The sequence below is a fragment of the Ascaphus truei genome, chromosome 3, assembly GCF_040206685.1.
Source record: "Ascaphus truei isolate aAscTru1 chromosome 3, aAscTru1.hap1, whole genome shotgun sequence".
Taxonomy (NCBI): Eukaryota; Metazoa; Chordata; class Amphibia; order Anura; family Ascaphidae; genus Ascaphus; species Ascaphus truei.
The window spans coordinates 131,495,835-131,516,351 of NC_134485.1; the positions used below are offsets into that span (position 1 = coordinate 131,495,835).

General features: G+C 44.8%; 1 protein-coding gene across 9 annotated transcripts in view; it reads left to right on the plus strand.

Annotated features, from left to right (window-relative positions):
* The window catches only part of SYTL5 (synaptotagmin like 5), a 564,125-nt gene that overhangs the window by 511,654 nt on the left and 31,954 nt on the right, over positions 1-20,517 (plus strand). For all 9 annotated transcript variants that reach the window (XM_075589551.1, XM_075589552.1, XM_075589553.1 and 6 more), the window contains 4 exons: positions 841-1,019; positions 2,456-2,558; positions 13,355-13,516; positions 18,132-18,240. In XM_075589551.1, the coding sequence (XP_075445666.1) occupies positions 841-1,019; positions 2,456-2,558; positions 13,355-13,516; positions 18,132-18,240 (553 nt within the window). The remainder of the gene's footprint in view (positions 1-840; positions 1,020-2,455; positions 2,559-13,354; positions 13,517-18,131; positions 18,241-20,517) is intronic.

Sequence of the window (20,517 nt, forward strand, 5' to 3'; positions counted from 1 at the left end):
TACATAAAAAAGGCAAAAGAGAGTTCAGTGGACAGCTTAAAGTACCCACAAAAATAAAAATATAATTGGTACACTATATTATTACATTTGTAGTAATTATAATTTTCTTATACTGTGTTACAGTGTATAAATCTCTATATATAGATTATTTTTGTTCAGGAGCACCACTTGCAATTCATTTTGTGGTTTAGGAAGAGTAGTGGCTCAGTGAGTAAAGACACTGACTAGCACTGAGCAGGAGAGCGTGGTTCAATTCCTCATGACCTTGGGCAAGTCACTTTATCTTCCTATGTCTCAGGCTCCAAAAACATAGATTGTAAGCTCCATGGAGCAGTGAACTGTGCCTGCAAAATGTCTCTGTAAAGCGCTATGTAAAACTAGCAGCGCTATACAAGAACATGTTGTTATTATTATTATTATTAGATAATATAACCTAATGTGTCTTATCCAACATCTCATGGAGTTTACATTTGAACAGGGGTGGACAGCGTTCAAACCCAGTGATGTTAATCAACACCTCATACATCAACCTTGGCCACTTGCAGACGTACTTGCCAGAATACCATCCTACTGTCTGTGTATGTTCTTCCAATGTACCACTTAGATTATAAACTCTTCAGGACAGTGACTCCTTTATGTCTCAAGAGCTTATTCCCATTATGTGTTATATTATTATGTCACGTTTATTACTGTTGTTATGTGCTATGTACATAGATGGTGCTATGTAAATAAAGATATACATACATACATACATGTTACCACTGTACCACTCCTTGAGGTAGCTACAGTATCAAGTTCAGGTTTCCATGGTATTTATTCTCCTTTTTTTCCCCATTTCAGACAAGTCTTAACAGCATGACGAGTGTCTACAGTGAAACAGGGGACTATGGTAATGTAAAAATCACTGGCGAAATCCTGATGAACATTAATTACAGCTACAAAACTGGCGCTTTAAATGTCCTGGTGAAAACTTGCAGGGATCTTGCAGTGGGAGATGAGAAGAAGAACAGAACTGACCCGTAAGTTATGTTTTTTTTCTCTTACTGCTTTGTTGATATACGATTTATTTTACCAATAAACATTTGCTTTTTCAAATAATGTATCTCTTTAAAAAGCATTGCCAATCTACCTCTATATCCACATGAGAATCCAATCTTGTAATAGTTTTCTTACTCTTATTCCAACGTCTTCTGAATACTTTAAATGTCTTTGAAAGACCCTATATCAATGCAAGATACTATTTATAAATGTTGTGCCAAATATTACCTGCTATTGTCCACTTTTAGTTTTTTTTTTTTTTTACAGGTATTTATATCAAGATTTACAAATGAACCCAGTTGATTGAGAGATGGGTATAAAAAGTAATACTCATACTCTCTACGATATCTTCCCTATTGAACGACCCCTTTCAGCCCAATTAGCACATATAGGGCCATATTTACTAAGCCGTGCTGGAAGGTGTCTCAAGGAGTAGGACTACTTTGTAAATATGGCCCAACGTGTGTTCTCGTGGTAGTTTTACTTACTTTAGTTGCAGTAAAGTGAAAGTCATGACCTACAGTATGTAACTTTTCATTCTAAAATTTGTAATTGTTTCAACATTTACTTTGTTATTTGTTCACATTTATATACAAATGCTTAACAGCAAAAAGACCTATAAAAAGTCATGGCCAAGCACAGGAGGGGACAACTCTGGCCTGGCCATTTCTTGGGGGTGGCCTGGCTGGTCAAAACCGGAAGTCTGGCCCGACCGGAAGTCAGGCCCAACTTCTGTGATGGGACACCAGACATGGCCCCCTCAAAGATGCTGGTCATGTGCTCTAAGATTCAAAGGTCCAGCTTATCTCCCTCTCCTCAACAATCAGGGACCTAGATCAATACTCTTGCGCTTTTGTTAGGGGATCTTTAGGAAATTATGGAACTTTGCTACAGAAATATAGAGTACAGATGCAGCGGCCGTTATTCGAACATATCATGCGTTGTATACCTCGGAAAACCCATGTCATGGCGCGTCATTACCGCGTGTTAACTCGTGTTTTATCAAGTGCAGAAAATTGAGTGTTCTGGTTTTTAAACACCTGCAAATTGACACAGTACTGTACTGTACACATTACAATTCATTCATTTCTGCCACGGAAAAGCGAAGAATTGCATCCAAAGAAATCAGGATCCATGAAATCAACAATGATGAACAAATCAACCGCGTTATTGGCCACATGGAGTACAGCAGCGCACACGAAAACGGCTCTGTGATATGTTCGAATAACTGTCGCTGCATCTGTAGGATGCAATTTGCATAGCAAAATGTAACCATTAATTGGCAATGCAACTTTAAAAATCAACGAGTCCCAGTTAAGTCCAACCATGCAACGAAGGTTTATACAAGTGAGATTCAATTTATAGAGTGGTATACTGTAATATGCCTATTTAATATATTTAACCTTTATGCTTGCAGCTATGTTAAGGCATATCTTCTTCCTGACAAATCCCGTCAAAGTAAACGCAAGACAAAAATAAAGACCAACACCATCAATCCAGAATTCAATGAAACACTCAAGGTGAGGATAATTTATACAGTATATATATATAAAAACACTGTCTTTCTTCTAGGGCAGGCCTGCACAACTCGTAAAGTGAGAAGGGCCAAACTGCTCCAAGGAAAAAAAATTTGGGCCGCACGGATAAAATCATCATTATCATCATCTCTCCTCCAGCACCTCTCCTCGTCATCATCATCAACATCCTCATATCTCCCCCAGCACCCTTCATCATATCCTCATATCTCCCCCAGAACCCCTCACTATCAACCTTTGTGATACTCCCCACCTATCTCTCATACCCCCATCTCTCCCCCTCACCCACACACATAATACTCCCCCTCCACATCAAACACACAATACCCCCCTGCAAACCACACACTTCCCACCCCCCTGCACCTCACATCCCTCTCCCCCTGCACCTCACATCATTCTCTCCACCTGCACCTCCCATCACTCTCCCCCCCTGCACCTCACATCACTCTCCCCCCTGCACCTCACATCACTCTCCCCCCTGCACCTCACATCACTCTCCCCCCCTGCACCTCACATCATTCCCCCCCATGCACCTCAAATCACCCCCCTTGCACCTCAAATCACTCCCCCTGCACCTCACATCAATTTCCCCCCCGGCATCACACATCTCTCTCCCCTGCACCTCCAATCATCCCCCTGCACCTCCACTGACCCGCCTCTGCACCTCCACTGACCCTCCCCTGTATCTCCACTGACCCTCCCCTGCACCTCCACTGATCCTCCCCTGCACCTCCAATGACCCTCCCCTGCACCTCCAATGACACTCCCCTGCACCTCCAATGACCCTCCCCTGCACCTCCAATGACCCTCCCCTGCACCTCAAATGACCCTCCCCTTCATCTCCCCCTGCACCCTTCTCCCCCTGCATCCTTCATCTCCCCCAGCATCCTTCATCTCACCCAGCACCCTTCAGCTCTCCCCATAGCACCCTTCAGCTCTCCCCCTAGCACCCTTCAGCTCTCCCCCTAGCACCCTTCAGCAGTCCCCCGTCCCCCCTCCACATGCCTACCTGATCGTGACGGCGGCAGAAGAAGTGGCGGCGGGCCTCAGCCAGGAGGAATGGGGAGTGGAGGGGGCGCGCATTACGGCAGCGTGTCAACTTCTGGTACTGGAGCGGGCTGGGGAGCAGGGGGCACGTCAGCGCGTAAAGCAGGCTTGGGGGGGTGCATCACCACATCATACTGGAGGGGGGAGCGGCATCAGCCCTGCGCCGGGTGGAGGGAGCGCGTCAGCCCTGCGCCGGATAGGGGAGCGCGTCAGCCCTGTGCTTGGTTGAGTGGAGCGCATCCCACAGATGGAGCGCGATCCTTCCCTAGAAGGGGAGGGGTTTTGAGGGGGCAGTCGCGGGCCGCACAGGGAGTCCCGGCGGGCCGCATGTTGTGCAGGCCTGTTCTAGGGTAAACCGCAACTCAGAACAAATCCATCTCTGGTTTAAGTGTTTTTGTTTGCTTTAACACGTCAGCAGGTGAAACAAGATAAACAAAATCAAAATAAATCCATACTCTCTCTTGAGCACTGACTAGACAGAAGCTTCTATCTTCAATTGGGTGGCTTCCCCACTTACCAACTAACATAAATGCAGGTATCAAAACAAAATTGCTGCAGACAAGTGTTTGTTTGTGGCAGTCCAGCTCTTTTGGCTGGAATAGGGGAGCAGGTCTAAACTGGCCCAGGCTGGCCTTTTTTTAAACCCTGCGGATTAGGCCCAAGTGATCTGCAACTGGCTTCACCTGCACCTGTTCAGTGCAAAACCTGGCCTGGATTTCTAAAGGCAGCTTGTAAAGCTGTGGAGCAGGATCCTCCCCATGGCTTTTAACTCTTAGTGGGGACAGGTAGAATTTGTCAAAGCAGGCCTTATATACTGTACAGTACATCCATCCACAACTACACCCCATTTCTATATATAAATATATACACTGTATACACATGTATACACACACACACACACTGTACTGAAATATTACACACACACACACACACACACACACACACTGAAATATTACTGTATGTTCATTTGCATGTCTTAGACAGGTCTGCAACCCTGTCTTTCAGTCTTTCACCATTATCGCCCAGCACACAGCACTTCTACTGCAGAAAGGGATTCTGGGAAATGACTTGCAAATGAGCACACAGTGCCACCTTTTCTCTCAAGCTCATATTACACGAGCAACCCTTAAGCCAATGCATGCTGCTGTGTGCTGGCCGATAATGGTGAAAGACGGGGTTGCAGACCTGTCTAAGACATGCAAATGAACATACAGTAATATTTCCATTTGCTATATGCTTTACTGTGGAGGGTTTTTGTCACTTTTTTTTACCTACCATAACCTTAATAAGTGTGGTATACATATACACAAAAATCATAGTGTACATACTTTTAATTCTAAGACACATGATCAATCAACTTGCAATCAGTGCCCTCACATTTCTATTCTCTGATAAAAAGCACATCAAGCCTGGTCTGGCCTGTGGTACGTATATATCCTTCTTGAATAAGGAGAAACAGTTAATAAGAAGCTCACAGAAAGGTTGGACACCCAGGTTTTGGCAGTAAAGGAGTGTGGAGTGTAATCGAGGAAAAGTGAAATAATACTGTGGTTTCCCCCCCCCCCTTATATCACAGTCATAGTGTGACAGGACAGTTGTAACAGTGACCCTGTATTAATAAAATATTTTGGCCTTTATGTATCAAAGCAAAAGTGGTGCAGAAAAATCTGCAGCAGATGTATCACAGAAAAAAGTTCAATTGAAATCAATGGAATCTTTTCCTTTCCTAAATCTGGATCAATGTTTTTTACCCCAGAATTGCTCTGCTTTTACCTTAAAACATATACCGCTTTGTTTTGCATCCAGTCCTGTGACTGCAGAGCCATTGCTATTTATATCCTAAAAGTTATTGGCATGGTAGACCAGGTCTTTTAACACATTTATATGTTTGGGATGATTCAATAGGCAAAACAAGGCAGTGAAATAAAATGGGGTTTATTTGGATAGAACCTCGGAAATACAACAAAACACAAGATACAGAAATATACACACTTACTTGGGTCTAGGGTTTGCGATATAGCCTTTCCTAGGTGCAGGGCGCCTGCTTGCAAGGGCTTACCCCGTTCAGAACCTTGTTCCGGACATCCTGTACCAAGTTTCTGTAGAAAATCCTGACTAGGACCTAGTCCCGATAGTCCTAGAACTGTTTTTGGCAAGAAATCCTGACTGCTACGTTCTAAAATGAAAACTTGGTCCTCGCGATTAACTTAGTTTCTGCAGGACAGACTTTCCTAGCTTCAAAACAAAGCCGGTTGCTCTGCTATTTGTAACAGAGCAACTTTGCAAAGCCCACCCTAGCTTCATCGACTCGAGCCACAAAATTGTCTGGTTCTCTGACATACCCTCCACTGAGCTATGTTCAGCATGGAGGAAGGAGGGCTCAATCCCAATCAGAGCATGGGAATTCCTCGCCACTAGCCAATAGAAACAGGGCTCGTCTCTGGGCTGACGTTAGAGGAGGAGTTGGCTCGAAAAGCCGGGTGACCGGCAAATATGATTTAGCCAATGGGAGAAGCTCCTACTGTAACGCTCGGCCTGCCCACAAGCCAGATGAGACCCTGGGACTGAGGTGGAAAGGAGTAATACCACACACCTAGCAGTAATCGGGGGCACGGCCGGAGTGTGGAAGTAGTGTAGATGGTCCGGATAAACAAAAATAGAAATGATACCGTACTTGACAGCTCCGGCGAAGAAGGGTAAAGTTCGTAAGCCAATGGTCGAGGATTGGAGAGAGCAGCGCAGTTGAGTGTCTGTAAGCCTGGGTCGTGGAGTGGAGAGAGCAGCGTAGTCGATTGTCCGTGAGCCGTGTCCAGGGGTTGTAAAAGTCTACAGCGTAGAAAGTCCAAAGCGAAGTCCAAAGGGTTCCAGAGAGCAGCGTAGTAGAGTCCAAAGCAAAAGGTCAAATCTAGGGAGGTCAGCAGAATTTCCAGGGACAGGAACGGACACTGTAAGACAAGAGAGGCCAGGAAACAGCAGACAGCACCAAGGTACAGTAGCTATGCAGAGCAAAGAGGAAATGGTGAAGGGGGACTAAATAGGGGGCTGGGTCCAATCAGGGGAATGGGAGTGACAGAGGAGTGGCCCGAAGAAGGACCTGATAGGAGAGCTGGGTGTGAGAGTTTGGGACAAATCAGAGTGAGGGGAGGGACAGCGGAGCGGCCCGAGTAATACCCAGATAGGAGAGAATTACCAGAGGCTTTGAGAGTGGTCTGAGCAAAGGGAGGAATGGAGGGACGGACAAGGGAAGGAACAGAAAGGGAAAGAGGACCTGGGAGGCGTAGCTGTTGGAGCAGGGGCGTGCAAGGTAAGGTATGTGCACCGCGTCAGAGGAGGCGGAGTGTGGGAGAGACGTACCGGAGAATTTGGGAGTAGTCTGAGCAAGGGGAGGAGCAGAGGGACGGACAGGGGAAGGGTCAGGTGGAGAAGAGGGACCTGGGAGGCAGAGCTGATGGGGCAGAGACATGCAAGGTGCGTGCGCCGCATCCGAGGAGGCGGAGTCTGACGCCCGGCACCAACTAATGGGGGCCTGAGTCCGCACGCGCCCGTAGGGGTGACCCGCACGACCGGGATGTGCGGGGGTAGCCGCCAGTGGCGAGGGACGCCGCCGGGGAGCCCGGACGGCCTGTAATAAAGGTAAGGAGGCGCTGGAAGCATGTATACCCGCAGCGTGGATCCTTACACCTACGAGCTGTGTCTCCCCCAGCTGACTCATTGCCACCCACTGGGCAGGGTCCACCAAGTCTGGCAGATACAAAAGGTGTCCCCACAGGATGCCCTTTGTCCTCCGGACTTGGCAATTCGCCCTTTCTCGCCCACCAAACGGTCTTCTCACCTCTGGACATCCTCTCCTCTTTGAACTACGGACTCTATAGAGATATGCCGGCATCTATGATGATGGCCTGGCTACATAGTTACATAGTACATAGTAGATGAGGTTGAAAAAAGACATCCGTCCATCAAATTCAACCTATGCTAAATTTAGACAACAGATACTTTATCCTATATCTATAATTACTTTTTGATCCAGAGGAAGACAAACAAAAAACTCCATTGTTATATCATCCAATGATATCTCATAAGGGGAAAAATAAATTCCTTCCCGACTCCAAGAATTGGCAATCAGATGAATCCCTGGACCAACATTCTTCCCATGTATACTTATTTGGTATATCCCTGTATACCTTTCCTTTCTAAAAAGATGTCCAACCTTTTTTTGAACAAATTTATTGTATCTGTCATCATAGTCTCCATGGGTAGTGAATTCCACATTTTAACTGCCCTTACTGTAAAGAACCATTTCCTTTGTTGCTGGTGAAATCTCCTTTCCTCCAACCTAAAGGGATCACCATGAGTCCTTTGTACTGCCCTTGGGATGAATAGTTCATTTGAAAGCTCCTTTTACTGTCCCCGAATATATTTGTATATAGTTATCATATCCCCTCTTAGACGTCTCTTTTCTAATGTAAATAAATCTAACTTAGCTAGCCTCTCCTCTTAAGTTAGATTGTCCATCCCCTTTATTAATTTGGTGGCTCTTCTCTGCACTCTATGTAGTGCATGCACTCTGGCTGACTGTATAAAGTCTTATTGCAAATGTCTAAAACATAATAAAGTACACTTTAATAAAGTATACACATTGGGGAGCCTTATACTTATAAGGGAAATGGATTTGGGATATTTGGGCTCGAAATCCAGGAGTCCGGGCGACACAGGGTTGCCCTGGTGTAATACCGGCAAATCATGCCTGCTCGCTGGGGAGAATTAAAGGACTAACGGTAACTTCATCCCCCGAACTCCTGCAACTAAAATAATTGCATTTCTACCCAAATATCTCCCATAGAACTGACACCCAAGAAATATTACAGTTCTAGGGCCAGGGGACCATGAAAACAGAAAAAAGCAAGGGTCACTTTATTTTCTATATGCATTATCCCTGGTCCCTGGCTTATGGTACTTATGTAGCTACAGTACCAGGGACCCCACGGTTTCAGGGGTAACCAGAGGGCTTAACCTTTATTATATAGCCTGGTTACCCCCTACTGTCACAGTTATAATTCGGGCACCAGGGCTTATTTACAATTATACGTGCGTGTGCTCACTATCCCCACTATATGCATACTGTACACACATATACTGTACATATGCATACATATGTACACTGGCGACACACTTTATTCGAGCTTGGCTAGTCCCACGAATTCGGGTATACCCGGGTGTATTGAGGTTTGTGACTGTTTTCTGCCCGAGTGCATTGAGTTATTTTCCAAGCAGGGATTGAAGCATTTTATTCCCGCTGGCTGCAATACTGCACAGTATATATATATAAACTGCATTACAATTCATGAATTTATGCCATCTGGTAGACACGCGAAGCATTGCAGCCTATTAAATCCTAATCATTATCATTTAACAGATCAGCCGCCCATCAGCCAGGCATGAACCCAGGCTGGGAAGGCAAATGCAACGGGGCTTGTCAGAGGTTAGGAGCGGCACATTCCAGGTATCTGCCAGGTACATACCGGGTATTTGCTCGAATAAAGTGTGTCGGTGCAGTACATATACATACATACACGTGTGGTCACCTGTGCGTTGGTTAATGCTATTCTAGTATTGTTGTAGACAAATGATCTGGTGAGGCAAAAGTACTTTTTTCCTTACTTTGGAAAAATCACTTTTTATATTTATTTATTTATTTATTTATTTCAGTCAAAAGTAATTGGTTCTGATTGCTCTTTCATCCTTGCCAATAAGAGGCATTTTGAAGTAAAATGCAATAGATTTACATTACCATCTTTTCTTTTAAATTGTCTCTGTATGTTGAAGCACATTTGAAATTGTTATTTCTAGAATCTAGATGCATCTTCATCTAATCAGGAGTCATTACTTATTCTGTTGATGTAACCTAGCAACTATCAGGGACATTCAAGTAGAGGTAGAGGGGATGAAGCATGCTGAGAAGCTTAAGCAAGAATCAGTACTGTATTAGTATTTTGTATTAAAAATGTATCTTTTCACTGTGATGGGCTCATCCAAGGCTTCCAAACAGTCATCTCACCGATAGGTTTCATGAATATGCAGAAACTATTTAGCAGATACATACACTATAGGCACATGCATGCCATACTCCAGGGGTGTGCAACCGGGGGGCGCAAGATTTTCCAGGGGGGGCGGCGGTTGCTGAGGCCCCGCGCTCTTCACCCAGGCATTTAAATTAAATGCCGGGGGACCGCGCAAGGCCTCTGCATCTTCACTTACAGATGCAGCCACGAGTATTAGAACTCTTGCCTTGGAAATTCTGGGGTAGTCTCACAGTAAATGCCTCAACATTGCCGCAACATTTCTATGAGATTCTTAATGGCCCATCGGATTAACACAGCAGGGGTCCCTGCAGTCCCATTTAGGGACTGCTGGGACCTCCCCCCTCCCCTCCCACTCTGTGTTAATCTTATGGGCCATTAAGAATCTCCAGAAATGTTGTGGCAATTTTGAGGCATTTACTGTGAGACTGCCCCAGAATCTCTCAGAAATTTTCCAGGTACTAGTATTCAAATACTCATGGCTGCATCTGTATCGTGATTCAGCCGGCATCGGGTCACGTGACATCACGACCCCACAGTGTAATTTGATGCTTCAGACCAGGTAAGGAGCGTGCGGGCAGGGAGGGAGAGCCGGCAAGGGGGAGCAGCTGAAGAAGTTTGCGCACCCCTGCTTTATACAATTGGGAGTGTTCCATACACATACAGGTGCAAAAGCATAATAAACATTTACACCAGAGATATATATATATATATATATATATATATATATATATATATATATATATATATACACATATATATATATGCTACAGTGTTGACTAATATTTGAAAAGTGTGTCAACCAATGGGTACAGTATATAACTTATTGAATGTTGATATTCTTAGCGATGTATGATTAATATTCACTAAATATAGTGTATAATGCAAATTAAACAATTATAATACAGGTGGTACAAACATGAAATAAGATTAAAAACCGGTCAATACAAACAATATATAAAAATGGTAGGGGAATCTGGAGACATAGCAGCTTCACATGGAACTGGAGATCTAAACAATCCTAGATAACAAAAAACAGAAAAAAAAGAAGTGCATGCTCCATAGCACAGATGTTTAATAAAAAGTGAAAAATTCAGTCAGGATGAAAACACTCAATGATAAAATGGAACAATTAAAATATTACCAATGATGAGCCCTGTGAGCAAATTCTGCTGGATGAGGATTGGATTAAATGTCCAACTGTATTCAATGGTTAAGATGGTGCAAAGATCAAATATTTTAGCATGAATCCAAATGCAAGCAGGAAATTGAGAATCAGTGCAGAATATTAAACTCCATGGACAGTTTACAGGTAGGAGTATGCCCCCAAATGGTAGCTTTGATATTGGATCCAATGTTTAGATGGGTCCTGGGGCTGAAATACCCTCTCTCCAGCACAGAGGATAGAAATGCCTCTAATGGGGCATTTCACAGCAACTGGAGACTTTGAAAATGTGAAAGGAACCTTCTGCAGAGCATCTCAGAGGAAAGGCAAAGTGCAACCAGTAGTGTATGCTGTATATAAAACCAGTGTGAGCAGTCAGTTCTCTGGCGCTCTGAGGCACCAAACCCCCACTTCAGGCAGCCAGCAGCTGCAGCTCCCCAATGGCTGAAATGCAATCAAATCTGGTGCATTTTTAATACCGTTTTGCAATCGGGAGACTATGATACAGTACATAATCAATTTCTGGAAACTGAAATATTCAATATGCAGTTTTCATGGTTGTGGTCTGCTAGCCTTCCACGCAATTAACATAGATTGTATACAACTAGCAAACATTATATCTGTGTGTGTTTATATAAATCAGTTTTGTAGGCTGTTTTTGACTGATTCAGCAGATCTATCCACAGAGAGAGAATAAAAAGATTTATTTTATGTAATTATCCTGTTTTACAGAAAAACATGTGTAGCCCTGTGTAGTTTTGGGGCTATAGTTCTTTCTCCTCCTGTGCAATAATCCCTGGTAAGGGCAGGTTGCCAGGAGTAATCATGGGGTTTCCCCCCACACATCTATGCTGTGCATTTAGACAGTGAAGATAGTGTCATCAGGCTCTGTGTCCAATTACAGTGACAGGGTTGGTGCCTATTGGAACTACTTATTGCACAGCATTTCCTGAATTTAGCAGTTCCTCTTCCCCCTTGAAAGAGGATAGTCATCCATACCAAACTGTGCAGCGCTCTGGCAGTTTGTGGCCCTCCCTTAGGGGAGTGGAGGGAGACTATTCCCTGTACTCCACCAGGGAGTAAGGGAAGAGCTAGGCCTGCTTTCAGTGCCCTTGACTGGGAGTGCAGGACAAGGGACTTCCTTTGGGTTGGCAACCTAAGATGAGCGGCTGAGGAGACCGGCTGCATGATGGGCAGTCTGCCATGTGTTGCTGAAATAAAGTATGCCATTGATAAAGAATCCTTCTTGCCTGAGCCTGGAGTCATTCAGGGAGAAGTTGCACACAGAGGTTCTCTTTCAGAGACTCCTCCCTACAACACTGGGGGTCTGGAAGAGATGAAGACGCTGTACCAAGAGTATGACTCAGCCATACTTCGAGAGCCAGTCCTGATGATATCCCCCATAACATCGCGGGAGACTCCGGCGTCCTGTAAACCAGCAGGTTCACCACACTACACCACATGTAACATGGGTCAGTTTCCACAGGATAGGGCCAATATGAGTTTGGGTGAGGGAAACACCATTACACGTGTAACAGGTCTTCCCCCACCCTCTGGGAAATTTCACTGTTAACTGTACTCTCGTTGTGCTGTACCTGTGAGGCTTACAGGATTGCTGAGTGTCTGCCGATGGTAGTGGGGAAGACAGGACAGGCTTTTGGATATAGAGCTCTCATCTCGTTCTCGGTGCAGCACCTCCAGGCCCCAACAGTGCAGGCCCCATCAGTGCTGGGTGCAGTCCCTGCAGGAAAACCATCTTGCACTCCCCCTTAAAAACTGCAGTCACAAGCAGGAGTATAAAAGCAACAACTGGTTTTTATTGACTACAGCCATACACATCAACAATGCTTTTTCTTCTGGTCCCTGGACTCAATCCCCAGAGCTTGAGGCCCCAAAGGTCTATCTCTGACTCCCATGCTCCCTGGTGGAGTATGGGGTCATTATTCCCACTCCCCTGAGGGAGGGATCTCTCTCTCCTCCCTGAGGAAGGAGAACACTCTAAATTTGGATCTGCAGACCCTTTTGTACCCAGGGGAGGGTCCTAGGTCTGAGTCCCTGATAGGGCAGTACCCAGGCCTTAGGCCCAAACTTTGTCACTCAAGGGAGTTGTTTACTGCTTCAGCAGCAAGGGCATAGCTTTAACCCTAACACTGCCTGTACTGGTACCAGGGCTTATGTGTTAGGTATGGCAGATTAGTAGCCAAGGGGATACATGGCTACACATGTATATATTTTAGAGTATGTTCAAGCAAGCAAAAATTATTTAATATTTGTTTGTTTATGTCCCCTGTTGGTACAGATTATAAATTAAATACAAGATTTTTTCTGCACTCTTTAATTGCTAAATTGAGTCAAATGTAATGGAGTCATGTAAAACAATTTATAACTGCCCTTTCAAAACCATACAGCACATCTACTCTTTATTAACAAAACAAAATGTATAAATGTAGTAGTATGCCTAAATCCTTTTCTTTGTTTATCTCTTTTGACAGTATGTGATCAGTCACACACAGCTGGAGACCAGGACTTTACAGTTGTCTGTCTGGCACAACGATAGGTTTGGACATAATAGCTTCTTAGGTGAAGTAAACATTCCACTAGACTCCTGGAATTTCGAAAATCTAGATGATCAATGTTTTGCACTGCAACCTAAGGTGGGCTGAATTTTTGAATACCTAAATTAAAATATGATATGTTTTGTGTCCTCTTATTGACCTGAATTATAGTTGAATAATGAACACAGAAACATAAGTATCATCATACGGTAAATAGTATAATTTATGTACAGTTTTTTTCTCTCCCTACAGCTCCCCTCAGACTAGATGGGCCCTTTATTTAATTGGTTATTTTTATGTAATAAGATATTTCTTGGGATTCAAATGTGGTTCTTTTTCCTAGATAGGTGGATGGCTTTAGGAAATGCAGGTGCCCTGTTCGATATCTGGGAATTAGTACCAGACCACCTGTCCAGTGGGGTTATATATATATTTATAAAAAATAATAAAGCATGAGCAGTGGATTCAGGAGGGAGAGGCAGTGGGTGAAGGAGGGTGAGAGAGCAAGGGGCAGTGGGTTCAGGAGGTGGAGGGCCAGAGGGTGCAGAAGGGTTGGATATGGGCAGTGGGTGCAGGATAGAGAAGAGGAACAGTGGATGCAGCAGAGCAAAAAGAGGAACAATGGGTGCAGAATGGAGAGAAAAACAGTGGGAGCAGGATGGAGAAAGATAGGGACAAGAAGCAGAGGGGGCAGGAGGGAGAGAGAGGCCAGTGGTTGCAAAAGAGAGGAGGCTGTGGATACAGGAGGAGGCAGTGAATGCAGGAGAGAAAGGGAGGGGCACAGGATGCAGGAGGGTGGGAGATGGGCTGTGGATGCATGAGCGATAGAGAGGAACAGTGGTTGCAGAAGAGCAAGAAGAGGAACACAGGGTGCAAGAAGGAGAGAAGAGGAACACAGGGTGCAGGAAGGAGGGAAGAGGAACAATGGGTACAGGAGGAAGAGTAGAACAGTGGGTGCATGCTGAAGTAAGATATGGGCTAGAAGGAGAGAGCCAGTGGGTACAGGAGGGAGAGCGAGGGGCAGTGGGTGTAGGAGAGAGAGGAAAATCGGGTGCAGGAGGTAGAGAGTGAGGGGCAGTGGGTGCATGAGTGAAAGAGGCAGGGGGCAGCGAGTGCAGGAGGAGGAGAGGGCACGGGAGAAAAGAAGTTGGTGCAGAGGGAGAAAGGGGTAGTGGGTGCAGGTGGGAGAGAAGTGGAACAGTGGGTGCAGGAGGGAGAGAAGAGGAACAGCAGGTGCACAAGGCAGAGAGGGAGAGAGTGGGTTCAGGGTTGAGAAGAAGAATAGTGGGTTCAGATAGAGAGAGAGAGAGAGAGAGAGAGGGTGGGGGGGGACAGGGAGAGGGACGGGTAGAGGAGAGAGAGGGAGAGAGAGCGCGACAGAGAGAGGGAGAGAGAGAGCGACAGACAGAGGGAGGGAGAGAGAGGGAGAGCGACAGACAGAGAGAGGGAGAGCGACAGACAGAGAGAGGGAGAGCGACAGACAGAGAGAGGGAGAGCGACAGACAGAGAGAGGGAGAGCGACAGACAGGGAGAGGGAGAGAGAGGGAGAGTAACAGACGGAGAGGGAGAGAGAGAGCGACAGACAGAGAGAGGGAGAGAGAGAGCAACAGACAGAGGGAGGAAGAGAGAGAGCGACAGACAGGGAGGGAGAGGGAGAGCGACAGACAGGGAGAGGGAGGGAGAGGGAGAGCGACAGACAGAGAGAGGGAGAGCGACAGACAGAGAGAGGGAGAGCGACAGACAGAGAGAGGGAGAGCGACAGATAGAGAGAGGGAGAGAGACAGCCACAGACAGAGAGAGGGAGAGAGAGAGAGCGACAGACAGAGGGAGGGAGAGAGAGTGACAGACAGAGAGAGGGAGAGCGACAGACAGAGAGAGGGAGAGAGAGCGACAGACAGAGAGAGGGAGAGTGACAGACAGAGAGAGGGAGAGCGACAGACGGAGAGGGAAAGAGAATGACACGGAGAGGGAGAGAGAGAGCGACAGACAGAGGGAGAGCGACAGACAGAGGGAGAGGGAGAGAGAGAGGGAGAGATAGCGACAGACAGAGAGATAGAGAGAGAGCGACAGATGGAGGGAGGGAGAGGGAGAGAGAGAGCGACAGCGGGAGGGACAGAGAGAGGGAGAGCGACAGACAGAGAGAGAGAGGGAGAGCGACAGACAGAGAGAGGGAGAGCGACAGATAGAGAGGGGGAGAGGGAGAGAGACAGCAACAGACAGAGAGAGGGAGAGAGAGAGCGACAGACAGAGGGAGGGAGAGAGAGTGACAGACAGAGGGAGGGAGAGAGAGGGAGAGCGACAGACAGAGAGAGAGAGAGCGACAGACAGGGAGAGGGAGAGAGAGCGACAGACAGAGAGAGAGAGAGGGAGAGCGACAGACAGAGAGAGAGAGCGACAGACAGAGAGAGAGAGCGACAGACAGAGAGAGGGAGAGAGAGCAGAAGTGGGTACAAGAGGGAGACAGAGAAAGGCAGTGGTTGCAGGAGAGAGGGGCAGTGGGTGCAGGAATCTGAAAGCAAGAGGTTCAGTTGGTGCAAGAGAGAGAGAGAGATGGGCAGTTGATACACAAGTGAGAGTGAGGCAGTGGTTGCAAGAAATAGTGGGAACACAGGGGGAAGGGAGATAGAGGGGCAGAGGGTGCAGGGGAGAGAGGGGCAGTGGGTACAGGAGGGACAGAGGGGGCAGAAGAGTGGGTAATGGATGCAGGAGGGACTTTCTCCGATTACACCCCAGTGAGCCCTTGCACACATTGGTTGTTGCATGTCATGTGACCTCCTACTTCTGTGTGGGGGTGGGGGGGAGGGGTTCAATCAAACGATTTGGGGTTCCAAGCCTTTATCTTTTCCTGCATTGCATCAGTAGCTGGAGTTCAACTCCCAGAAACCCCTGCACAGATAGAAGAGTAATGTAAGTTAGGAGAGCAGTGGGGCTGGGCTCCTGAAAGCCTGGAGACATGTGTAAGGGCACCAGTGGCACATGCTTAAAGCTGGCAGGGACTACAGAGCTGAGCATTGTAACTTCAGCTTCCGGTTGAGGTTGAGGTTGAGAATCTTAAGCTTATACATGCATTCATGATGTTGTTTGGCCCTTGATGAAGTGCATATCTTACTAAGTGCCTTAAAAAATATATCAACAGTTCCAACGTTGCAGGGATTAAAGATGAGTTATACAAGAATTCATGATGGGGAATTCCTGTTAAGAGGCCTGAAAAAAAAAATCTCACATCAATATTTCTCTTAAATGGAAAGTTACTGGAGAATTTTACAAATAAATGTATTATTAAATTGAGAACCGTAAGTGCAAATTGTGGACTGAATGCATGTAATTTCAACTCTTTCGCTCACTGTACGTGATAATGCATTTTGAGTTATTTTTTAAGGCGGAAAATATTTTGCTAGTGGAAAGAAAACTGCTGTGATGTTTTAACCAGATGTAAAAGCTCTCCTTGTGTCTGTCGTGATTTTGCCATTGTAAAATATGATACATGACATCCTAAAAGATAAATGTTCGCTAGCTCTGTCTGTAGATGTGGAAGTAGATTTAATGAGCCTTGTTATGATCTAGGAAACATGTAGACAGCTCTTTCCAGATGGGCAGTCGAAAAAATGACCATCATATTTGTCTCTTTTTAGTTAAATAAAGGTAGTCCTTGAATGCTTTTCAAACTTCATTGCCATAGAAACCTTTAATGAGTGTGATAAACTACAGTCATTATTTTTCCCTGAAGTAAAACAGCATTTCATGTTTGATAAGAATTGCCATGATATAAAATGGCGCTGAGCTTTTCTCAACAATCTGCTTGTCTGAGAATATTGACTAAGGCTATGAAAACAGCTCAGGACAAACTCAGACAGCCTCAGGTCCTCCCCCAATTTGTACTGTATTTTTGTAAATGTTCTATCCCTCTAAATCCCAAACTCAACTTCACTTTGTAATCTTTCATTTTTAGTTTCAAAGAAATATTGATTTAAATATATTTATTTGCGGGGCCTCTAAAAAGGACAGTTCCCCCTGCATGCTTATTTATTTTTTTAAAGATCTCTTTCCCATACTTTACAACACAGACCCAGATCCAAAGCTCCATTAAGTGACTTATTGTTCTGTTATTAAAGCTGCAGTTCAAGCTCCCGTTTTTTTTTTTTACTTCAATAGTTTCATGTGGGCAATCTCTACTTACCTAAAGAACTGCATAGCTGCCAGTCAATTCGTTCTCCGTCTATTGATCGGCAAAGTTTGGTGACATCTTTAAATATGGGGAATGTAAATGGTTGCTATAGGAACAGGCATGCTTGTTAAAATAGAATACAAGAAAATTGGTCTTTCAAAGTTGTTGTTTTTTTAAAACAGAAAATGCTAAAAGTATTTTTTCTTACTACAGAACTGATTTATTAAAAAAAAACACACATGCAGGATATTGCCTGAACTGTAGCTTTAAGCCATACCTAAACTTGGCGTCACCCCCATCCCAGCCCAATATCCACAAAAAAATTGTAGAAACCATGAAAAATGTTTATAGAATTAAGTTAATGAAAGTATTTTCTAAAATTTGGACTTTGAAATCACTTTTTTTATTAATTATTATTGTTACGTAAAACACCAATGTTAAGTCTAAAATGATGCTGTTTGCTAATTTATTCAATACAATTATATAAATGTATTGCTACTATTTTCTGTGATATTTTTGATTGTATAATGTTATTTTCTTGCTTTTTAGGTGGATGTGGCCTCTGATGTGACTCTTCAATATAAGGGAGAACTTACAGTTGGCTTGCGCTATATTCCGCCAGAGAAAAATTTGACTCTTCCTTTAGAGCCAGTATCAGGTACAAGAACAAAAATAATGAAGATGTTACTTTTTCCACAAACTTTAAGAGGCACTCTAAATTCTAAGCTGCACTTACAAAAATATATATATATATTTTGTTTTAATATATGCAGCCTTTGATTAACTTTATTGAAAACTAATTACGTAAGCTGCTGATCGATTCCTTCTCCCACGATCGAACAGCAAAGATCCTGCTTCCAAGGGTTCACTAAATATGCCTGCCTTTCAGTTTAAATCAATCCTTCAGTCAGTGTAACTCAGCAGCTGCAATGTATTCGTATATTATGTAGGTAACGTTATCTATTGTTACAGTTTGCAGATCAAACTGCTGGGAATATTGGCAACACATTATCGGGGAAGTTTGCTAAAACCGGCTTTTGAAATCATAGGATGCTCAATATATTAAAACTCATTAAAAAAAATGGCATTAAGAGTTGAATAATACATTTTTTTTAAATGCAGTAAGTTTCATCTAATACTACAGAACTAAGAAAACATACACGTAGGATATTGCTTGGATTGCCTCTTTAATACTTGTATATGTCTTTCAGTCTTGTTTCAGTAAGTCTACATCCAGGCCTGGTATCAATAAATTAAATCAACACTATGAGGCCTTGTCACGGTAGCTAGTGATAGGTTATAATATACAGAAAATATCTGGGTTGAATTGAACACGACTACGATATAATAAATATAGTTTATTCCTTAAAGAAGGTGAACACAAGATGGTACAAATAACAGACAAAATATAGCACTTACTTAGGGGTTGGACAATGAAGCATTCATTCAGCAATACAGGATACAAATGAAGACATCACGAAAGACACTGGGGATAGAGCTTACACTCGTTTATATGGAGTTTCAGCCCCATACCCTAACATGAGGTGCAAAGCATTGGATGACAATTATCTGCACCCAATCCCTCCTTGCCACCTCACTTGAGAGGCAAAGTAATACCTGCCCACTGGGTGTGCATTATTCTAATCGGGCTCATTTCCCTAGCCCCCTCCCAAAAGGCTAGGCACCTCAAGGTCTGCCTGGGACAGGAAAACCTTTGTCTGTAGGTGTGAATTACAACACTTACAGACCACTCAAGCTCTGCTTTTCTCCGCCCTATTGTAGACAAGAGTGGTTTTACCTTTGATCAGGGGGGCTGTTGTAGACAAAGGGTCGACCTCCTGAGCATTAACATAAAGCAGAGCCAGTAACTTTCCCGGGCTTTTATACCAGCCTTGCAAAACAGTACATTCTTTAATATCTACACATATTAAAATAATCCGTTCTGTGGATCTGAGCGGGCTGAAATTTGCTAGGTCCTCATGCCGGAGGACCCTTGCCATAGTGGCCAAATATCAGGCTTCCACGACCCCCAGAACCGGAGATACAAAAAACAAGTTAAAATCCCCTATTAACTTTAATGCAGGATTCTCCACTATAAGCTAAAAGAAATCACTGCATTTCACTCTTCCATTGAAATCAACGTGCTCCACCACTATAGGCTTTCAATGGAGCAACTTCGCCATTGAAGTCAATGGGGAAATCACAATTTTCACATTTGCCCATACTCCACCTGGGTGATCGGAGAGGGCTGGAAATTGCCATGTAGTCATGCCGGAGCAGTGTCTACATCCTTGCCAAATTCCAACCCTCTAGTCCCCACGGAACCGGAGTTATAGGTTTCCAGATTACCTTGTTTCACACTTAGTGTTTGAAAGCCACGCGGCTTTCTCTGCCATTACGGTCAATGGTAGGACCCTCCTGGCCGGCGCGACCCTTTCTCGTCGCCATTTCTTGTTGGACCCTGTTGGGGTCAAGTGAGGGGGTCCCTAACATCTAGGGGCAAAAGGAATTTTATTTCTAGGTGCCCTAGAACAGAAGCTCCCATGCCAATTGGCCGTGAACTTGACCGAGGCCCTAGTTCCCACGCCAATTGCGCGATCAAAGCTCTTTTGTGACAATGTTTCCGCTCTTGCGGTTTTGTGGTCTGGCTGGCTGCCAGCTCGTCTACGGAGGTCGGCTTCCAGGAATCCCCATTGAACTGCATTACTCCATTCACTTTCAATGGGGAACTGCTGCTCCTCCTCTCGAGCGCCACCTGCTGGTCTTCTCCGATATCAGGCCCAAATCGCCGGAATCTCCATAGGGTTACATGGGCTGTAATGGCGACCTATGGAGAGACTGCAAATGGAGCCTGCAAAGGCGGGAAAAGGGACAAAGGGCCAAAAGAACAGAACATTAACCCTTTCCCTCCCGCATAGATCCCAGTGTATGGGTT